The sequence below is a fragment of the Pelobates fuscus genome, chromosome 11 (genome assembly GCF_036172605.1).
Source record: "Pelobates fuscus isolate aPelFus1 chromosome 11, aPelFus1.pri, whole genome shotgun sequence".
Lineage (NCBI taxonomy): Eukaryota > Metazoa > Chordata > Amphibia > Anura > Pelobatidae > Pelobates > Pelobates fuscus.
In genome coordinates, this window is record NC_086327.1 from 120,048,863 (window position 1) to 120,072,216 (window position 23,354).

At 38.7% G+C, this 23,354-nt stretch overlaps 1 protein-coding gene and 1 pseudogene across 1 annotated transcript in view; both read left to right on the top strand.

Annotated features, from left to right (window-relative positions):
- LOC134576967 (nicotinamide N-methyltransferase-like) overlaps nucleotides 1–9,782 on the top strand; it is a 24,812-nt gene extending 15,030 nt beyond the window's left edge. Inside the window, exons 2-4 of the mRNA XM_063435624.1 lie at nucleotides 3,922–4,141; nucleotides 8,162–8,369; nucleotides 9,347–9,782. Coding sequence (XP_063291694.1) covers nucleotides 3,922–4,141; nucleotides 8,162–8,369; nucleotides 9,347–9,782 — 864 coding nt within the window. The remainder of the gene's footprint in view (nucleotides 1–3,921; nucleotides 4,142–8,161; nucleotides 8,370–9,346) is intronic.
- The window catches only part of LOC134577596 (nicotinamide N-methyltransferase-like), a 24,728-nt pseudogene continuing 5,444 nt past the window's right edge, over nucleotides 4,071–23,354 (top strand).

Genomic DNA, 23,354 nt, shown 5'->3' on the forward strand with positions numbered 1-23,354 from the left:
TCAGTGTCAGAGTATACTATTAAAAGGGCGTCAACCATAACCACAGTTAACAAATTATGTGCAAAATTAATCAATTAAATAAAAACAGTTAGTCAATTTTACACCAAATTCATAAATATATTTATTCAAGTGCAAAAGGGGTGCATTCATAATTATTAAATGCTTAATAAATTAAAAAGTTCATCCATGAGAAAGAAACAAGAAAAGAAAAAGTAAAAGAGAAAGTAAAAATAATCAGTATATCTAAATAAGGATAAGTGCAGCATTAGCCCCATAGTTACATACACCTGAAAGGATTCCAAAACAGGATGTCAAAATATGGTTATGGAGACTACCTGATAACTTGCCAACCAGGCGACCATGTCTGTTGCCAACCATAGGCGGAGGGATCTATGGTGGCCTGAACTGGAACAATAAGTTAAATGCACTCACAAAAATAGTAAAGCAAAAAACGCTCTTACACTCTCATAGTAAAGGACAAATTAGAGAAATTAAGCCAATGGGACATTTGGAATAAAGTAAATTAAGATTCAAAAAAGTAATACTCAAATTAAGAGTAAAGGAACTAGAACAGCAAATGAAGGAACATCAAGAAAAAAAAGAACAACAATGGATGATCACATATAAAGGAATGAAAAAATATACAATGGAAAATATGGGTATATAAGACTTGTATACACACACACACTCACACACACACACACACACACACACACACACAAACACATGGGTATAAACATATGTATGTGTTTATATATGTGTATGGAGAGAGGCAGGGATAGGAAGCTACATCTTATCCCTACTTCTCTCTCCTGACTGAATCCGCATGGGAGCAGCACAGAGTGCAGCCAGCAACTCCCAGACTGCAGAGACAGCCTACAGATCAGGTAAGTGAGGGATGGAGGGGGGAAGCCTACAGATCAGGTAAGTGAGGGATGGGGGAGGCAGCCTACAGATCAGGTAAGTGGGGTGGGGGGCAGCCTACAGATCAGGTAAGTGAGGGATGGGGGAGGCAGCCTACAGATCAGGTAAGTGTGGTGGGGGGCAGCCTACAGATCAGGTAAGTGAGGGATGGGGGAGGCAGCCTACAGATCAGGTAAGTGGGGTGGGGGGGGCAGCCTACAGATCAAATAAGTGAGGGATGGGGGGTAGCCTACAGATTAGGCAAGTGAGGCATGGGGGTTAGGGCAGCCTACAGATCAGGTAAGTGGGGCATGGGGTGGGCAGCCTACAGGTCATGTAAGTGAGGGATGGGGGGCAGCCTACAGATCAGGTAGGTCAGGGATGGGGAGACAGCCTGCAGATCAGGTAAGTGAGGCATGGGTGGGCAGATACGTGAGGAATGGGGGGGCAGCATACAGATCAGGTGAGGTATGGGGGGTGCAGCCTACTGATTAGGTAAGTGAGGCATGGGGGGCAGCCTACAGATCAGGTAAGTGAGGGAAGGGGGCAGCATACAGGAAGGGGCAGCAAGGAGCAGGAAGGTAAAGTAGGAGAAGGAGCAGAAAGGAGAAGGAACAAAAATGAGCGGGGAAAGACATCAATGAGCAGAAAGGGTCAGCAATGAGCTAGAAGGGACAGGAGGAGCAGAAAGATAAAGTAGGAGAAGGAGCAGAAAGGAAAAGAAATGAGCAAGAAGGGGCAGAAATGAGCAGGAAGGGGCAGCAAGGAGTAGGAAGGGTCTGCAAGGAGCAGAAAGGGTCTGCAAGGAGCACAAAGAGTTAGCAAGGAGCAGGAAGGGGCAGCAAGGAGCAGAAAGCATCAGCAAGGAGCAGAAAGGGGCTGCAAGGAGTAGGAAGGGTCTGCAAGGAGCAGAAAGGGTCTGCAAGGAGCACAAAGAGTTAGCAAGGAGCAGAAAGGGGCTGCAAGGAGCAGAAAGGGGCAGCAATGAGAAGGAAGGGTCTGCGAGGAGCAGAAATAGTCAGGAAGGACGCCCATGAAAGTATATTAACAGAAGAAATATAATAATAAAAATAAAGAACTGCTCCCCTCTCAGCCCCTATCCTATCCCACAAACACTCTCTTTCACACTACACAGATGCACAATGCATCCTTACACATACACAAAAACACAATGCATCCGTACACATGCACAGAAACACACAATTCATCCCTACACACACACAGACACACCAAAACATACAATGCATCCTACACTCATACAGAAACACACAATCTGTCCCTTACGCACACACACACTACTTCTCTTACACACACACAGAAACAAAATGCATCTCTTACACACACTCAATGCACCCCTTACAGACATGCATTCCTTACACGTAGAAACACAGATTCACACAATGCATTCTTTACACACAAACACACACTGCATCTCTTACACAAATTGGTATCCCTATGCACTACATTCCATAAGAGCACACACACACATTACATCTTCTACAGTAACACACAACACATCCACGTACACACATACACTTCACTCCCTGTGAGCAAACTCATGGGTGGGCCATGTGGGTGGACTTATGGGCGGGCCTTGTAGGCTTACTCACGGTCAGGCCCTGGGGGCCCAGACATTGAGCTGTTTAAGAGGCCCCCAAAAATGGAGCTGCTTCCTGTTCATTGATTTTTGTGAGCACTGTTACAAACAGCCTCCAAAGAGCGTGTTCTACACCAGACCAATAGAGCCAGACTGCAGCCAGAGCCCATCATCATCCTCTTGTCCTCATATGGTGGTAAGTAGGCAATCCAGTATATTCTTAGTGGCACTAATCTCTAATTTACCTCACATTAAAGGGACAATGCAGTCACCAGGACCACTACAGCTTAATGTAGTGATTCTGGTGTCTATAGCCTGTGCCTGCAAGCTTTTAATGTAAACACACTGCATTTTCAGATAAAAGACGCTTTGTGTAGCACTGGCGTTGGCTCATATGGCAGAGCATATGGCTGGCGCATTGTGATGTCACATGGTGGGCAGAACATTTGGGGGGCGGCACATTTTTCACAATTTCTGTGACCTGGTTTCTCCACTGTTGTTTACTTATGTTGTGTGTTCCCTTTCGCTCTTTTATCCCTATGTCTGTTGTTCTGTCACCACTTTTTTCTGCTTTTTTTACACTTCATGCTCTGAAGGTACTTTGCTCCCATCTACATTTATATTTTTCATAGTACCTTTTCTGCAATTTATGTTGGGATAAGCAGAACATTGCAGCTCCAGCACTCCTTAGTTATGATTGAGTTACTTTAGTCAGTGTCTGGAAATTCAAAAGCATAATTTTGAAATGACAAGATGATCTTATACCATCTACAGTTTCTGAGTTATTGAGTCATTCTACACATTCATGTTTTGTCTTGTTTATTTTTTTATATTTTTTTCTATTCTGTGCATAACAACAATTTAATACATTAAGCAAAGGTATTCCAAGAAGCTACAACTACATACAAGTTTCTATTATCATTGCAAAAAAAAAGGTGTATCCCCTTGGAGTTGTGTCCAGAGGGCAATAGCAAGACTATAAAAGCTGATACATGTGCCGCTTCACATTCTATATTGCGTACATTTCATTCTGAACTTAATAAATGAGTTGAAGTCTCCAACTGATTGATTTAAACGTACCCTTACAAGGTAAGCATGAAGCTGAGGCGTACTCCAGAGGGCGATTCCTTACCTGCTTTGGACAATGATAAGGGTTTTTCTCTAAACTGAATTCAAATTGCATTATAAATTTAATGTCAAAATAAAAGTCAGCTACGTTAAGATCTGAAATTTACTTTGAATTCTCACTTTAGCAAATAATGCTCTAAGAGTAAGAATTTTGTGAATGGAGGAATTGACTGTGTGATAAGTGAAATGTAAAAATGCGCAGAAAAGTTTGAAAAATCAGTCTGGCATATAATCAAATAAGGATGATTAAGTTTATGTTTTTTAAATTTATTTTTATTTTATTTTTTTTGCAGCTGCAGCATATACCTGTTCGTGGATCACCTGAAGCTGAATACAGAAAGTCTAAAAAGAGATCACATATAACAATGGTGCATGACAATGAGCAAGAAAGATACATCAACGAGTTTGATCCAAAGGATTATTATGAAACCTATTATAATCCTACATCAGGAGCTTTGGTTGGAGAGTGGACACATTTTGTTATAAAGAATCTTCACGAAATCTTCTCTACAGGTAAAATCTGATATAGTGCATAAAGTACATTAAACTGTTTTAAAACATTGATACACACGTCTGCATGTATCTGTTCCTTTCCCCTATGTGTTTATTAATAATAATCTGTTAAACATCATCAGATAGTGATACTATTTATATCATACACACACACACCACGTCTGTCTGCTTTCCTCACCAAGGTGCTGCTCCAGGCACTCCCAATATATCAACACGAATGAGAGCACTCGCTGAATTTCTAGTAATCTTTTGTTTCCCAAGAGGTTACATTACATCAACGTTTCAGTCCAAACAGTGGACTTTCATCAGGATAGTCACTACATATATGGTAAACCACAACAAAGAAGATTCGGGATATGGCTGTGTGAATCTACAGGAAAAACATAAAACAAAACATAGTGTAATATTGCTATAAAACACAGTATTCTGTGCGCAGCAATCTTTTTCACTCACAAGATGTAGACAGTATAAGCGCTCTTAGCGTGCCTCCCCCGATGTGATGGGGGGCTAGCTGGTACTTCTTATCACCTCTGGATCCTTATTCCACCAAAAGACATCCACAGGTCAGGGTTAAATAATAAAAATGTATTCAATAAAAAGCGTAGTCACCAATTTAGCATAGGATATGGATAGCAGAAAAATAGTCCTACGCGTTTCGTTCTATATGATCTTCCTCAGGGACCACAATTAAAACAATGACAATGTATCAATACATAATACAAAATAAACATATATGTTTATTTTGTATTGTGTATTAATACATTGTCATTGTTTAATGATATGTTTATTTTGTATTGTGTATTGATACATTGTCATTGTTTAATGATATGTTTATTTTGTATTGTGTATTGATACATTGTCATTGTTTTGCCAACTGATGCGATTTATTATGAAAAGTTTGTGGGAACTCCAATCTGGTATTCTGTTTAAGGGTGCTCGCTCCCTCCACAGGATTCTCATTTCTCCTTACTGTGGTTTCATGTCTCATTCTTGCCACTACAAATGATCACTGTAGCACAGCATGACTGTACCCACATTCCAAGAGCTTGTCAGACATCACTCTGACCTGATCCTCTCTGTTTCTGCGGTCCGAATTGTTCCTTAGTACCCTCACGAATTTGGACACTGGCAGGGATTCTTTGAGTGTCTTTGGGTGGCAACTAGCAGCAAACAAAAGTTAATTACAGTCAGTGGGTGTAGGATATAAGCTCTAAATTAAATTTCCCATTAGAAGAGCGGTGCAAAATGTATGCATGGTCTGTATTAGAATTGGTTAGATCATTTTGCTATAACAGTGCTTATTGGTTTAACTGAATTGGTGATGCTTGCACAAATCATCAACTCAGAGAAGGTATTTGTGGTGTTTAATTTTGTTTGCAATCAAATCACTTACATTTTCGGGGGGTTATTGTGTAATGGTAGAAAGATATATTCATCCTTTCATCCTTTATAGTGTAGAATTGTTCAAAAATGAATCTTTGGAAGGATTGTGATTATGCTTAAATGAACACTATAGTGACTATGTATAACCATTTCATCTCACTGAATTGGTTGTAGTGCCCACAGCCCTCTGACACTCTATTAAAGGGACACTATAGTCACCCAGACCACTTCAACTCAATGAAGTGGTCTGGGTGCAATGTCCCTCAGGTTTTAACCCATCACATGTAAACATAGCAGTTTCAGAGAAACTGCTTTGTTTACATTTGGGGTTAAGCCAGCCTCTAGTGGCTGTCTTCCGGACAGCCACTAGAGGCGCATCTGCGACGCTGGAGGCATATTATGCCTCCATCACGTGGAGCGTCGTAAGGAAAGCATTAAGAAATACTTTCCTATTGACAGCTTGAATGCGCTCGCAGCACTTGCTGCGCATGCACATTTGGATCCTGTGACGTCGGACGGCTCCGCTGACGTCGGCAGGAAAGGAGAGGTCACCAGCGTCGAGGGAGCTCGGCGCTGGAATAAGGTAAGCTGCTGAAGGGGTTTTATCCCCTTCAGCACCACGGGAGGGGGACCCTGAGGGTTGGGGCACCCTCAGGGCACTATAGTGTCAGGAAAACCGCTTTGTTTTCCTGACACTATAGTGATCCTTTAATTGTTAAACCATTTCAAGCAGTTTCATACCAAATAACGATGCCTGGTCACCCTCAGCCTGGCTCCAACTGGATATATGGCTTAGGCAGAGATTACACATGTTCGTGTAGCCATAAGAATCCACACCTGTATTAATGGGCTGCTGCGATAGGCTGAAAGCCATTGATGCTTAGGATAATGCTACCTTATTAGCACAAGCAGCACAGAGGGGATGGGTTGCTGGGTACACACATTTAGCATTAAAACATTACAAACTGATTAATATTGAATGGTAGGCAAGCACCAGGGGATTCCAGACACTATAACCACTTCAATGAGATGAAACTGTTAACGTTTCTACATCGCTCCTTTAAGCTTGACTGTTTAATGGAAGGAACTGGTCCTTTTTCACTGAGCTAATTATATCAACAGTGCTCTCAATATTATCAGAACTGCTAGAATTCTGATCATATTAACGATGTTCATGGTTCAATAACGTGTAACGGGTTACTTCTGCTTTTAGAAGTGGTCATGGTAATAGGTGTCTGGATGTACAGTGAATCTGCTTTAAACACTGCACATTCAGAGTTATTTGCACTTGCGTGCCGAGGGCCAGTTACACCACTGACACACACGGCTCAGTACTCTGTTCTTGACTGCCCATTGTCAATTCTGTGCATATTTTACAGCACTGCATGCTGACAACTGACATTGTTTGCTTCTCCCTTTGCTTGCAGAGCCTGCAAGGGGAAGCATGTGTTTCCCTTTCTTACTTCCCCTCTTAACTAAAGCCCTCACTCCTCCCTATCCCCCCTTTTTTTAATCCCTCTCTCCTTCTTCCTTCCTGCTTCCCACTCCCTCTCCTTCTTCCTGTGCACTGAACCAGTTAAATTGTCCAATCAAAGCCTTCTCTATGAGAACCCTTTGATTGGACCTCTGCATGACTCCTGTGATGTCACAAAGGGATGTGCCAACCTACACCCAGATCTTCACTGGCGCTAGATTAAGGTAAGTAAAACTTTCATAAACATTTTTTTTTGGGGGGGGGGGCAAAGAGTAATGCTTAATTGGTAAGGATAGTGACCAAGGGACAGGTCAGGGTGTCTTATACCAACTAAAACCATAAGTTGGGGAAGGCTTATGACAATATCTCATCGTCAAAAAAGAGGTCACCTAGTTGTACTAGATAAACAGGGGATAACCCTAATTACTAAAATTAGAAAAGGAATGAAGTGAATATCCAAGGCGTTCACTCCAAATGGAAGTGAATGTCTAGGAATAGGTACAACTTTGGTTAAATAGGTAGCTTACATGCCAAGAAGTATAGTAAAAACCTTTATTAGTCCATAATGCATAGAGCTACTATTCACAGTGAAAGGGTCCCAAATAGGAACAGAGTATATATGTTAGGTATAGGGAAACACCATAGGGTGCAGACAGACATTCCACTATAGAGGGATATCTTTCTATTAGGCAGAATCAATAAGTGGTGATAAGGAAAGGGGAAAGTGGTCTGAATTCCAACACAGAGAGGAGGAGAGCGAAAAAAACCCCTAGATGTCTACTAATTGAAGATTAATCAGGATCAATGCAGAAGGGAGGTATCTCCAAGCTATTGTAGCGACCACTATTCCATTCCCACCATACCCCACAGCCAGTAAACTAGCATCTGGCCCTAATACCTCAGCACCGCACAAAGCTAGTGCCTACCTGAACCAAAGACCCTATATATATATAGGTAACTCCAACACAAAATAAAATAAAACATTTTAAAAAGGGTGCTACATAACAAGTGCAAAAATATTAAAATAAATCGAGCCCGACGCGCGTTTCAGCGTATTATAACTCTGTCATCAGCGGCCTTATTAATCAAGCCTTATTCGAAGAAGAAAAAAAAAAGGGTTGGAGTAACATATATATATATATTTGTTTTGTCTTCTTTATTAGGTGAGATCGTAGGAGATACCTTGATCGATTTTGGTGCTGGACCAGCCATCTATGATCTCCTTTCAGCCTGTGAGGTGTATAAGAATATAATTACTTCTGACTTCCTTGAGCAAAACCGTGTTGAGCTGAATAAGTGGCTAAAGAAGGATCCTGAGGCATTTGACTGGACTCCAGTTGTCAAGTTAGTGTGTGAGCTAGAAGGAAACAGGTATGTCTCCATCTCAGATCTGTTCTGTAGAACTGTTCAAAAAGGTTCATCTTTAAACATTACTATCAGTGTTTTTCACTAAAGTCCTAATGGCCTAATAACAAATAGGGCAAAACTATCCGGGTACATACAGGGCCATTCGGACTGCAAACTCTGGACATTTGATGGAGTTCGGCAAAGTCTGGATCTTGTAAACCTGGTTCAAATGGTGTTAAATTTGGTCCAGATTACAGGCGGATCATATGCTGCCGAACAGCTAAAATCTGGGCCCATATAAAAAAAATGTTTTTAAAATTAAATCCAAACTATTTGCCTGCTGGCAGTGCTAGTAGGTTAACAAGGCCCCATATTACTACAATTGTGGTATTTTTCCTCCATATGCCCCTACCTGCCATGCAGTAGGTGGGGGCATATCTAGGAGATGTTGAAAACCCGTAACTGTGCAGCCATTTCTCGAGACTTCACTGTCAGAGCACTCTGATTTGGCTGTTTAATAGCCAACCAATCATTGTAAAGCGTGAGGTATTTTCCTAATAATAATTAACCCTTACACTGCTAAATATTTGTTAACTGTTTGCCCACTTGATCTTGACGTTGCCAGTGTGCAAATGGTTCTTCAAATGATTAATTTACTTGCAAAACGTTATTGATAATTTGCGAATGGCATTCTACAGGATGCATTCGGTAGAATTCCTGCTTTATATTGGTTCACATGAGCACATTAGTAATTTTACAAGTAAAGGATACAGAATCAGACTGACCAAATCTTGACTGCATTTGGCTTTAGTAAATCTGCAAATTACCACTGTGTTCGGAATCCAGATATTTTCACCGTATTTTGTCCGTTGTTTTGTCCCGTGTTTGGTGAATCGTGTTATATACAATTAAGAAAACATACTAATAAGGTAAAGAATGCAGATTTTTTTTGCGTATTCAGATAAATCCATGTCATGCCTAATGTGCCTTTGTTTTAACAGTGACAATTGTGAGAAAAAGGAAGAGAAACTGAGGAAAGCTGTGAAACGGGTTCTAAGCTGTGATGCACTAAAAAAGAACCCATTTGAACCAATCGTTCTGGAACCAGCTGATTGCCTTGTGAGTTGTCTCTGCTTGGAATCTCCATGTGTGGACGCAGCCGCTTACTGCCACACCTTGAAAAATTTTATGGACTTGCTCAAGCCAGGGGGCCATATCATAATACAGAGTGTACTAAACAGTACATTTTATTATGTTGGAAACAAGAGATTTTCAAGCCTGACGATGACAAAAGAAGAGATTGAAACAGCTTTTAAAGAAGCTGGTTATGAAATTAAGAGGATGGACGTTGTCCCTCGAGAAGACAGATCAAGGATGGACCTCTCTGATTTTAAAAATTATTATTGTGTTCTTGCCCGAAAACCAGTTACTGCGTGAATAGAACCCCATGCCTTGTACAATGAATTATGTTTCTTGTGAATGCAATATTTTATAATGTTGTAGAGGTGGGTGTTGAGGTCAATGTATCTGTATTAGGTTTAGGGATCAAAACATATAAAAAAAAATAAGATAGAGGAATTAAAAACAACTATAACACAAATCCTTACACTTTATTTTGAGCCATAAACATTAGGTACTCATAATATTCAGTAAAAAAAATGTATGTAAACATGTTCACATTCGCCACGGACGGCGAACATATGCGATGTTCGGTCAGCCCCCTATTCGTCATCATTGAGTAAACTTTGACCCTGTACCACACAGTCAGCAGACACATTCCAGCCAATCAGCAGCAGACTCTCCCTCCCAGACCCTCCGGCCTCCTAGACAGCATACAATTTAGATTAATTCTGAAGCTGCATTCATTTTTTTTTGTATTATTTTTTTTGTGTTTATTATACATTATCCCCCCATAGCCAGTAACCTGTGTTTATTATGCATTATCCCCCCATAGCCAGTAACCTGTGTTTATGATACATTATCCTCCCATAGCCAGTAACCTGTGCTTGTTATACATTATCTCCCCCATAGTCAGTAACCTGTGTTTATTATACATTATCCTCCCATAGCCAGTAACCTGTGTTTATTATACATTATCCCTCCATAGCCAGTAACCTGTGTTTATTATACATTATCCCCCCATAGCCAGTAACCTGTGTTTATTATACATTATCCCTCCCATAGCCAATAACCTGTGTTTATTATACATTATCCCCCCATAGCCAGTAACCTGTGTTTATTATACATAATCCTCCCCATAGCCAGTAACCTGTGTTTATTATACATTATCCCGGCACAGCCAGTAACCTGTGTTTATTACACATTATCCTCCCATATCCAGTAACCTGTGTTTATTATACATTATCCTCCCATAGCCAGTAACCTGTGTTTATTATACATTATCCTCCCATAGCCAGTAACTTGTGTTTATTATACATTATCCTCCCACAGCCAGTAACCTGTGTTTATTATACATTATCCTCCCATAGCCAGTAACCTGTGTTTATTATACATTATCCCTCCCATAGCCAGTAACCTGTGTTTATTATACATTATCCCCCCATAGCCAGTAACCTGTGTTTATTATACATTATCCTCCCCATAGCCAGTAACCTGCGTTTATTATACATTATCCCCCCATAGCCAGTAACCTGTGTTTATTATACATTATCCTCCAATAGCCAGTAACCTGCGTTTATTATACATTATCCTCCAATAGCCAGTAACCTGTGTTTATTATACATATCCTCCCATAGCCAGTAACCTGTGTTTATTATACATTATCCTCCCATAGCCAGTAACCTGTGTTTATTATACATTATCCCTCCATAGCCAGTAACCTGTGTTTATTATACATTATCCCCCCATAGCCAGTAACCTGTGTTTATTATACATTATCCCTCCCATAGCCAGTAACCTGTGTTTATTATACATTATCCCCCCATAGCCAGTAACCTGTGTTTATTATACATAATCCTCCCCATAGCCAGTAACCTGTGTTTATTATACATTATCCCCGCACAGCCAGTAACCTGTGTTTATTATACATTATCCTCCCATAGCCAGTAACCTGTGTTTATTATACATTATCCTCCCACAGCCAGTAACCTGTGTTTATTATACATTATCCTCCAATAGCCAGTAACCTGTGTTTATTATACATTATCCCCCCATAGCCAGTAACCTGTGTTTATTATACATTATCCTCCCCATAGCCAGTAACCTGCATTTATTATACATTATCCCCCCATAGCCAGTAACCTGTGTTTATTATACATTATCCTCCAATAGCCAGTAACCTGCGTTTATTATACATTATCCTCCAATAGCCAGTAACCTGTGTTTATTATACATATCCTCCCATAGCCAGTAACCTGTGTTTATTATACATTATCCTCCCATAGCCAGTAACCTGTGTTTATTATACATTATCCCTCCATAGCCAGTAACCTGTGTTTATTATACATTATCCCCCATAGCCAGTAACCTGTGCTTATTATACATTATCCCTCCCATAACCAGTAACCTGTGTTTATTATACATTATCCCCCATAGAAAGTAACCTGTGTTTATTATACATTATCCTCCCATAGCCAGTAACCTGTGTTTATTATACATTATCCTCCCCATAGCCAGCAACCTGTGTTTATTATATAGTATCCCCCCATAGCCAGTAACCTGTGTTTATTATACATTATCCCCCATAGTCATTTATCGTTGGACCTAGGCAGCATGATGTCTTAGGCCGGCCCAGAGAGTGAGTGAGTGAGTGAGTAATATAATATATATGTTCAGAAACATATTAGTAATATATGTAGATCGGGTTCATGCAAAGAGGGTGAAAAGGTATTAAAGAAAAACACACTTATTGCATCAAATTTACAAAGCCAAACTTTTAAAAGCTTTCCTAATTTCTTTCTCGGGATGAGGAATATATCGGTTGGAGACTGAGGATTTCCATCTGCCCAATCTTTTAATAATATGCACTGGAGTGTCAGTGTTGAAGGAGACCGAAGCTGCCCCTATTCTAAATGAAAGACCCGAGACATGGATACAACCCAATCTTAGGAGTAGTGTTGTGATGTAGAAGATGAATTTAGCCGTAGTCAGAGGGATTCAGTGAGAGTAGTGGTGAAATGTGTGTGGCATGACTGAGTGTGGGAAAGTAAGAGTCAAGTATTTCAACTGCGCACTAGTTCTAGGTGGGATAAAGTGTTATAGCGGATGGATGAGTAGTTTGGTTCATTTTAGAGGTTTGTAGAGAAAGTATATAGTGATCATGATTCTTAGCGATATCCAATATTTTTAAGGTGGTCCCAGTGCCACCACTCATATCTGGTGTCACAATAGCTTGCATTTAAAAAAAGAAAAAAACTTTTTTGACTGTAATATAATAGCAGTCAGTTTCCTTCACACATGTGCGTTTCAGGGCCTGCCAGGGCACAGTGTCACACCAGTGCAACTCATATCTGGTGTAACAGTAGTGTAAATTAAAAAAAAAATACAGGGGGCTTGTTGTCACCTTTCGGGAACCCTTGGTGTTGTACGTGGCTGGGTGGAGGAAGAGACCTTCAATGACATCAGTGAGGACAAGGAACGGGACATGGCCAGCTTGGTATCCAACCTTGTGCAAATGGGGAGTTTGCGGTTGTGCAAATGGACTGTTTGCGGTTGTTTGCGGTGCGTTAAACGGGGAGTTTGGTCTGTCACTGTGAAGCGGGCTTAACCCTTACACTACCTGATCGATACAACATCATACCTGATGTTTAGAAAGCACGTTATTCCAAACAATTTAGGAATGCTAGGTGATTTATGCCCTTTATGGATTAAAACCAGACTCTGCATCAACTATGTAATTTTCCATGGGAGTTTTGCCATGGATCCCCCTCCGGCATGCCACAGTCCAGGTGTTAATCCCCTTCAAACAACTTTTCCATCACTATTGTGGCCAGAAAGAGTCCCTGTGGGTTTTAAAATTCGCCTTCCTATTGAAGTCTATGGCGGTTCGCCGTGTTCGACCGTTCGCGAACCTTTGCGGAAGTTCGCCGTTCGCGAACGGAAAATGTCATGTTCGCGACATCACTATCTATCAGTACTCCCCAAGGCGGTATCTACACAAAATATACATATATAACTCGAAAAAAGGCGTGAAGTGCTGTGACTACTGATAGAGCCAGAAAGGCGGTGATGGTGAAGGCGATGGTGATACTGAAGAGAAGAGAGAGATCATAAGTAGACTACTGTCACACATTTTGTTAAAACCAGAACTAAAACCAGGCTAATATTATATTATACAGTTGCAAGAAAAAGTATGTGAACCCTTTGGAATGATATGGATTTCTGCACAAATTGGTCATTAAATGTGATCTAATCATCATCTAAGTCACAACAATAGACAATCACAGTCTGCTTAAACTAATAACACACAAAGAATGAAATGTTGCCATGTTTTTATTGAACACACCATGTAAACATTCACAGTGCAGGTGGAAAAAGTATGTGAACCCCTAGACTAATGACATCTCCAAGAGCTAATTGGAGTGAGATGTCAGCCAACAGGAGTCCAATCAATGAGATGAGATTGGAGGTGTTGGTTACAGCTGCCCTCAGCTGTAACCAACACCTCCAATCTCATCTCATTGATTGGACTCCAGTTGGCTGACATCTCACTCCAATTAGCTCTTGGAGATGTCATTAGTCTAGGGGTTCACATACTTTTTCCACCTGCACTGTGAATGTTTACATGGTGTGTTCAATAAAAACATGGCAACATTTCATTCTTTGTGTGTTATTAGTTTAAGCAGACTGTGATGGCAGGGGCCCTATAAAAAACACACACCAGTTCTGGGTTTGCTTTTCACAAGAAGCATTTCCTGATGTGAATGATGCCTCGCACAAAATAGCTCTCAGAAGACCTATGATTAAGAATTGTTGACTTGCATTAAGCTGGAAAGGGTTATAAAAGTATCTCCAAAAGCCTTTGCTGTTCATCAGTCCACGGTAAGACAAATTGTCTATAAATGGAGAAAGTTCAGCACTGCTGCTACTCTCCCTAGGAGTGGCCGTCCTGTAAAGATGACTGCAAGAGCACAGCGCAGACTGCTCAATGAGGTGAAGAAGAATCCTAGAGTGTCGCTTAAGACTTACAAAAGTCACTGGCAAATGCTAACATCCCTGTTAGCGAATCTACAATACGTAAAACACTAAACAAGAATGGATTTCATGGGAGGATACCAAAGAGGAAGCCACTGCTGCCCAAACAAAACATTGCTGCACGTCTACAGTTTGCACAAGAGCACCTGGATGTTCCACAGCAGTACTGGCAAAATATTCTGTGGACAGATGAAACCAAAGTTGAGTTGTTTGGAAGAAACACACAACACTATGTGTGGGGAAAAAGAGGCACAGCACACCAACATCAAAACCTTATCCCAACTGTGAAGTATGGTGTTGGGGGCATCATGGTTTGGGGCTGCTTTGCTGCGTCAGGGCCTGGACGGATTGCTATCATCGAAGGAAAAATAAATTCCTAAGTTTATCAAGACATTTTGCAGGAGAACTTAAGGCCATCTGTCTATCAGCTGAAGCTCAACAGAAGATGGGTGTTGCAACAGGACAATGACCCAAAGCATAGAAGTAAATCAACAACAGAATGGCTTAAACAGAAGAAAATACGCCTTCTGAAGTGGCCCAGTCAGAGTCCTGACCTCAACCCAATTGAGATGCTGTGGCATGACCTTAAGAAAGCGATTCACACCAGACATCCCAAGAATATTGCTAAACTGAAACAGTTCTGTAAAGAGGAATGGTCAAGAATTACTCCTGACCGTTGTGCACGTCTGATCTGCAACTACAGGAAACGTTTGGTTGAAGTTATTGCTGCCAAAGGAGGTTCAACCAGTTATTAAATCCAAGGGTTCACATACTTTTTCCACCTGCACTGTGAATGTTTACATGGTGTGTTCAATAAAAACATGGCAACATTTCATTCTTTGTGTGTTATTAGTTTAAGCAGACTGTGATTGTCTATTGTTGTGACTTAGATGATGATCAGATCACATTTTATGATCAATTTGTGCAGAAATCCATATATAATTCCGAAGCGTTCACATACTTTTGCTTGCAACTGTATTATGGTATAATACACAAACATGTATTCCTGACCCTGTAGTGTTAAAAAGAACATCTAGCCCCCCTGCCCCCAACCTCCCCTTATCATCTATAAACATAGCAACATATTACCTTTTTTTGCAGGCTGCTGCTGCTGGCTTTGCTCCTGGTCTGCCTGTTTGGCTGGCATCATCAGAAGTGGTGATCTAAACCAATTACAATGCTTTCCCCTAGCAAAGCATTGGATTGGCTGGGCTTGTCAAGTAGGCAGATCAATGAAGAGCTAGCACAAGCCAAACACAGCCCTGGCCAATCAGCATCAATGCATCTCTATGAGGACATTTCAGTGTCTCCATGGAGAGGGTAGAGACACTGAATGTCAGTCACACTGTGCAGCACTGTCCCAGGAAGCACATCTATTAGCCATCACTAAGAGTGGCCAGTGGATGTATCCCTAGACTGTAATGTAAACACTAATAATACAATAAGACAATAATAAACTACCTTTTCCTTAAAAAAATCAGGTTCACTGCAAATAAACCGAAGGGAATGATTATACTCAACAGAACAAATACAATAAGCTGTAGTTGTTCTGGTAACTATAGTGTCCCTTTAATCTTGCTTTTTTCAGTTCTATGGTTCTGGTGACTTGGTTAAGCATTTAGGTGATTAGTCCCTTTTTGACACTCCACTCTATACTCTTTGCAACATTTCAGTGTTAATATGTACAAATGTTCTGCCAGCTGCTTGTTACTATAATTATCAATCAGTAACACTATCACATTGCATGCTTTATATACTTTATATAGATATCTCTCTCCTCTTTTCAGTGTTGGACCCACTCCCAGTCACTCAGACTTCCTCCATCCTCTTTTGGCTGACTGCTGTTCATTCCTCCATTTTATGAACGTTCTCTTTGTCTGTGCTGGATCTGCTACACTAGTAAGAAGAATTTTACTTTTAACTCTTTCAATGGTAGACAAAGCATTAAACACACTTCTGGCAATCAACGAGTTGGATTATGCTATTAAAACCAAATACAATGTGCAGTGTCTGATTAGCGGTAATGTGGAATAAGGTGCAGTGTGTAACGACGATATTAACTAGCGCTACACTAACTTCACAGCATTAACTTGTTGAGTGTAAACCCCATGATGTTAAGGAAGCAGCATTGATAGTTGTTCTTTATAGCAATAGAAACGTAGTGTTGATGGGGCTGTGCGACAAGTGGGGGCTCTACACAAAGTCTGCAATAAAAACACTAACTGTTGTTGAGTGTTACAATAATATTCAGCCCCGATACTGCTAGCTGAGCTTCATGGGAATTGCAGTTATAGACTGGGCTTGTGGCCTCTACAGTACACACTAACTTTTTATGGTTGACTGCAGCTCACATGATACACAGCCAGCTATTACTGGCTGCTTAGTATGGAAATTGTAAATTGGGATAGCTGTGGCTAATGTTTACTATCCCAGCTATTGTTCACTAAATTCCTCATGTTGCACAGGTGCATACTTGTCTTTTAGCTACTGCTACCTATCATATAATGCTTTTTATTAATGATTAACTAAAATTGACCTCCCACCAAGACACCCCTCTATTAAGCCAGGCATGGTAGGCATGGGGATGAGGAGTTGGGATGGGAGAGGGGGAAAGGGGAGAAGGGGCATATTTTGCCTCCCCCTTAGAAAAAATCCCCACGAATTTATGGCTGAATTTTTTTTTTTCAGACAGAGTGAATCGGGCGAAACTAATTACTTCGCTCTGCCCATGTCTAATTAATATAATAACATATACTAACATTGAAAAAGCTCTTTTTATTTTTATTTATCCATGATTATTTTGTTTTTCTACCTGTGCATTATATTTATATCTGCTTACCTGTTTATTTTCATGAGTAACGTTGTTGTAAGGTCATCTCTGGAGTGTTTAACACCAACCTCTTTTCTTTTAACCCAGCTATCAGCTTTTGTTGATTCATCAGAGGGAACAATGGACACACCATTCTCTGGACCAGAGACCTACATGCAGGAATTTAATTCAAAAGATTATTATGAATCATACTATTCATCAAACAAAAGTGAATTGCAAGGAGAATGGACAGATTTTGTATTAAGGAATTTTCATGAGATCTTCTCTTCAGGTAACATAATAGAATGTGAATAATTATTGAATAAAACATTTTAATAGATAAAAAGTGAATATGATAATAAAACAAAACATGTTTTATTTTTTTTCTCAATCTATACACAAGCATACAAAACGATGTGGTATTTATTTTTTAATGATTCTCTATGTTTATCTTATAAAAACAGTTTGCTACTTTATATTTCCTAGATTAGAAGTGGTAATCCTCAGGTGTAATGGAACTATAGTTCACATGATAGCTTATCAGACACTTTAACTATGATAAACATCTCGCCAGTTGTAGTTTTGCACTCCTGGCTTTTTGGTCATTTGTGATGTTAAGTGTTCTTTAAGCCTTATGATTTTCATAATCATTATTTTTTTTTAATTTATATTAAGTTTATTCTCTTCAAGCAAATATCCATAAACTTATCTTGCATAAAATTATATAAATAAATATGCATTTTATACAAATGTTACAGATAACACATATCATCATGTGAATTCTACATACAGCAGTCCTATAAAGAGAGATTACAAGTCTATAGAAGGCGTAAAATACAATAACCTCAAATTTATCACGATATAGCCTATGGAGATATGGAGATTTATTTAAAAAAAATTATAATAATAAAATCACAAAATATACCAACAATAATAACCAAACAAAAAAAAAGAAGAAAAAAGAAAAAAGAAAAAGAAAAGAAGTGGTCTTTTATACGTATACTTATTCTCTTATATGTTATCACCTGGAAAGGTATCAAGTACCTTCAGCTCAATTAAGTGGTCTGGGTGCCAGGTCCCTCAGGTTTTAGACCTTCACATGTAAACACAGCAGTTTCAGAGAAACTGCTATGTTTACATAGCAGGGTTAATCCAACCTCTAGTGGCTGTCTTCCTGACAGCCGCTAGAGGCGCTTCTGCGACGCTGGATGCGATTTTCGCATCCAGCATGCAGAACGTCCATAGGAAAGCATTGAGAAATGCTTTTCTATGGACTATTTGAATGCGCACGTGGCACTTGCCACGCATGCGCATTCGGCTCCACTTGGGAGCTGACGTCGACGGGGGAGGAGAGGGAGCCAAGGGAGCCCCGTTTTATCCAGTTTTAACCCCTTCAGCGCCAAGAGACAGGGACCCTGGGGGTGGGGGCACCCTTAGGGCACTATAGTGTCAGGAAAACGGGTTTGTTTTCCTAACACTATAGTGATCCTTTAATTAGGGTTATTCACTAAAGTGAGAATTGCCATAAATTCAAAGTTAATTTTCAACTTAATGCCTTAGTGACCAGACCACTTTTCAATTTTCTTACCATCTGGGACCAGGGCTGTTTTTACATTTCTGCAGTGTTTGTGTTTAGCTGTAATTTTCCTCTTACTCATTTACTATACCCATTATATAGTGTTTTTCTGGCCATTAAATGGTCTTTCTAAAGATACCATTATTTTCATCATATCATATAACTTACTATAAAAACAATTATAAAATAGGATGAAAAAAATGTTAAAAAAACCCTATTTCGAACTTTGACCCCCAAAATCTGTTACGCATCTACAACCGCCAAAAAAATCCCTTGCTAAATAGAATCTAAATTTTATCCTGAGTGTAGAAATACCTAATGTTAACATGTTCTTAGCTTTTTGGAAAGTTATAGGGCATTAAGTACAAGTAGCACTTTGCTATTTCCAAACCATTTCTTTTTTCAAAATGAACGCAAGTTACATTGTAACACTGATATTTGTCAAGACTCCCTGAATAAACCTTCACATGTATATATTTTTTAAAACAAGACAACCTAAGGTATTAAACTTGGGGTATTTTGGCAATTTTCATGCTCATTTCATGCAACCATTTTATCACCAATCTATGCCAAATAAAAAAAAAAAATATATATATATATAATTTTAGAATTTTGTAAAAAAAAGTTTTAGTTTTTTTTTAAATGTATTATTATTTATATTTTATAATACTATATATAGTTATTATATATATATATATATATATATATATATACCTGTGTAATTTTACTTTAAGTGTATTTTTATATTAATATATGTATATATTAATACAAAATATAGTTAGTATGATGTTATATATAAGATATATATATATATATATATATATATATATATATATATACACACACACACACATAATTTATATAGATATAACATATAAGTTGGTGAGAGCACACTAAAAAAACATGCATATTACCACTCGTGTACATAAATGAATCCTGCAGATAAAACAAAACAGGAAAAACAGCATAGGGTAATAACGTTTAAAATGTGTGCAACCAGTAATAAAATTAGTCTCATTCACATGGTCATGAGCCACTTAAATAAGCTGGCTCAGACTAAGGATATTAGAATCAGTAAGTCTCAAGGTGGTCTCAAGGTGTTTTACCAGATACTCCAGGATGCAGGATATCAGCAAAAAAATTATTTATTTGACAAACTATTACACGACAGCTTTAAAACCAAATAAAAGAGTCCACTATATATACATATATAAATTGGTACTTGACGCGTTTCGGCGTCAGCCTTTTTCAAAAGTCCATTCTCTACGTTCAGATCTTTAAATATGCCGGTATTGGCGCCTTTTTTCTGAATTAGGGCTCCTCCTACTTCCGTTTTCGGCGCCAGGACTGCATCCTTCGTCCTGGCGCCCTTTCGTCATTAGTGATGTCATGATGCTGCCCTTCGTATTTACGTAATTACGGATTTCGGGCGGAGTGAAGTTACACGCTTGTTCTTGACGGTTTTCCCTTATCAGTTATGAAAGTTTTGTGTGCATATGGGCAAATTCAAATCAAGTTTCTATACATTTCAATGCTAACACAAATTCGTTAAATATATATGTATACATAACCCCCTATATTTTAAGTGTCTATAGAAATACTAACTGGAACTATTGTTGCTTTATTCTTATTTTTCTGTTCTATTGGTAACTTTACTGTGAATAAAATAATTTAGTGGCAGTCCCCTACCCATCAAACATCGTTTGATGCTACCTCTTGATTGGACTGAAGATACAACCAACATGATTGGGCAAACCTCTTGCGAGTCGGTTCACCTGACATTCTATCTCACAACAATTAGAAAATCAGAAATTCTTCCAATCACATGACCAACCCCAAATCTCGAAGTCTAATTTTTAGTATATGTTGTATGGAATCCTGGGAGAATTTTGTTTTGAATTTTGGAATTGCTGTACTGGCAGGATTTATGTTAATCTTGATACATACTTCCAATAGAGCAGTATATGTGAAAATGTTCTTAGTCAAGCAGGGATTTTTTTTATATTATAATCTCACCGTAATATTGGTAATTCCTAGTTTATTGTTGTTAGAGAGGTTCCGAACATTAAACTAAAGCTGGTACCATGCCGAGGAGCCCAAAAAGGTAAAAGGTGTGCTGCCAAAACAAAGGCCATATTGGCATAACATCTGCAAAAGAGAATTAAGTCTGTGATAGTGGACATTTACAAACTTGATACATTCTTCCCAACTGTTAGAGCAATCATGCTACCTGTGTACACATTGACTTAATTAACATGCTAACCTTGTACGCACATTGAAATTTGGCGACCACAGCCCAAATCGTATTAATAATCACGTATTACACCATGAATAAATATGACATAAGGACAGAGTGGATTTTGGGGACGAAAAAATTGTTAACTGCACCTTTTTCATAAAAACTAGGTTAAAGTCAAGAACAATTTATTTTGATTCATACTAACCCAAAAATTGAATTTGTATCTCAGAGCATAGATCAGCATGATAGCTAATCACTGTAATAATTTACCATATATATAGTTAGTATTGATTTTAATATATTTACAGACTTCGAAACCAATCATCTTCCATTAGTCTGTAGTTTGTTAATGCGCCTCTTTTTTCTAGACTAGATTTATGGTACCACGGTACTTGCTGCAACAAATGTAATTTAGCTCATTCCTGAAATGTGTAAAATTGCAACCAAACTTTGTAATGGTCAATGTAATTTAAATTTGGGCCAGTAGATCGTTTTCTTACATCGAGGACTAGATGCTACTCGGGATCAATTACAAATTACACGTAAAGATTTTACCTGCTTTTCTTCCTACCAAAACTGTCTGTTGGAGCAGTAACGTCGGTCGTCATATGTAATGAGTATGTTTGACAGATTGCACAAGAGATGGAGCTGTATCAGATCTACACAGATGTGGAATAAAGTAAATTTGTCCCTGTTTCTGCAGGGCTCTATAACTAACCAACTAACTAGCTCATGTTCTAAAACACAATTTTCTGTACTTTTATTCTGATCCAATTCCTTTTTTGTTGCGGGTAAAGTTTATTGGCATCTTGCTCAAGTTCTTACAGCAAACACAACTAGCATGGCTAACATAAAAATAAACAGATTCTTCAAATGTTGAGCATCATTATAGTTTCATTAATGAGAGAACATTTGTCCCAGGATGTATAAATGCTGATTGTATTAGGGGGGTGTTTTGGTTTAGGCTAAAGGTGTACACACTTGAAATATCAGTCTGTAAAAGATGTGAGTCACAATCCACAGGTTATTCTTTTTCTATATCAGTCCATATCCGTTGTTCACAAACCAGTCCTTAAGGCACGCTAACAGTCTTGGACTTAGGCATTCCCAAGTGTAATCCAATGGGGATACTGATGAAATTTGGACGCTTGGTGTACCTTGATGACTGAGATTTAGAAGACTGTCCACATGATGCTAGGAGTATACATTGTTGAAACATAGTTTTGCTTAGAGTCACCATTCTTGCACACCAAGTGAAGCCCAAACACAATTGAACTTTTGGAAAAGTTGGGAAAAATAATAAGCAAAAATAATAATTTAACAGCAAACTAAACATCTGTGACATAAAATAGTCAAACACATCTACCTATATGGAGGTCGGATGATTTAGCCCAGATGCCCTCAATTTTTTATATATTTTGAATTCTCGAGAGCTAGGCAAACCAAAAACAAATATGTTGTTTTAATTTCTTATAGTTACCCTTTAAGTCCAGTAATGTCAAATATTTATGTAGGGTAATTATGGAAAAATGGAAATAGAACATCTTTAAAATAAAAATAAAAAAATGTTTAGTGGTATGAATAGCAGATATAGAACAGAGAAACATTCAATGTTTTTATAGCAATATGTATTTTTTTCTTTGCCACAAGAAACTTATATTTTTATCCTGTTGATCCAAAAGAAGTCAAATTAACCAATTTGAAGTGATAGCCAATTATGCCAAAATGGGGAAATTATTCCTTCTTGACTGCATAATGGAAACAAGACTTCTCATGGGATCAACAACACACATACTTATTAATCATGACCATGAATATTTTGTTTAAACAAAAAAATATATATATTTCTTGAAATTTTCTGCAGAATTGTGATTTTATATATCTAAATATATACTTTATCTTAAAAGGAGTTGTTAAAGGAGACACACTAATTGACGTTGGTGCTGGACCATCAATCTATGACCTGCTGTCAGCTTGTGAAGTCTTTACCAACATTATCACTTCCGACTTCCTGGAGCAAAATCTCACCGAACTAAAGAAATGGCTGAAGAAGGACTCTAATATGTTGGACTGGACCCCATATGTAAAGTTTGTTTGTGACCTAGAAGGGAAAAGGTACGATCTATCCAATAATAAAGATTTAATAAGGAACTAAAGAAGAATGCAGTTTTATAGGAGGTAACAAGTTTACGGCACACATATGAGTGTTGAGCCAAAAAACCACAAGGAAAA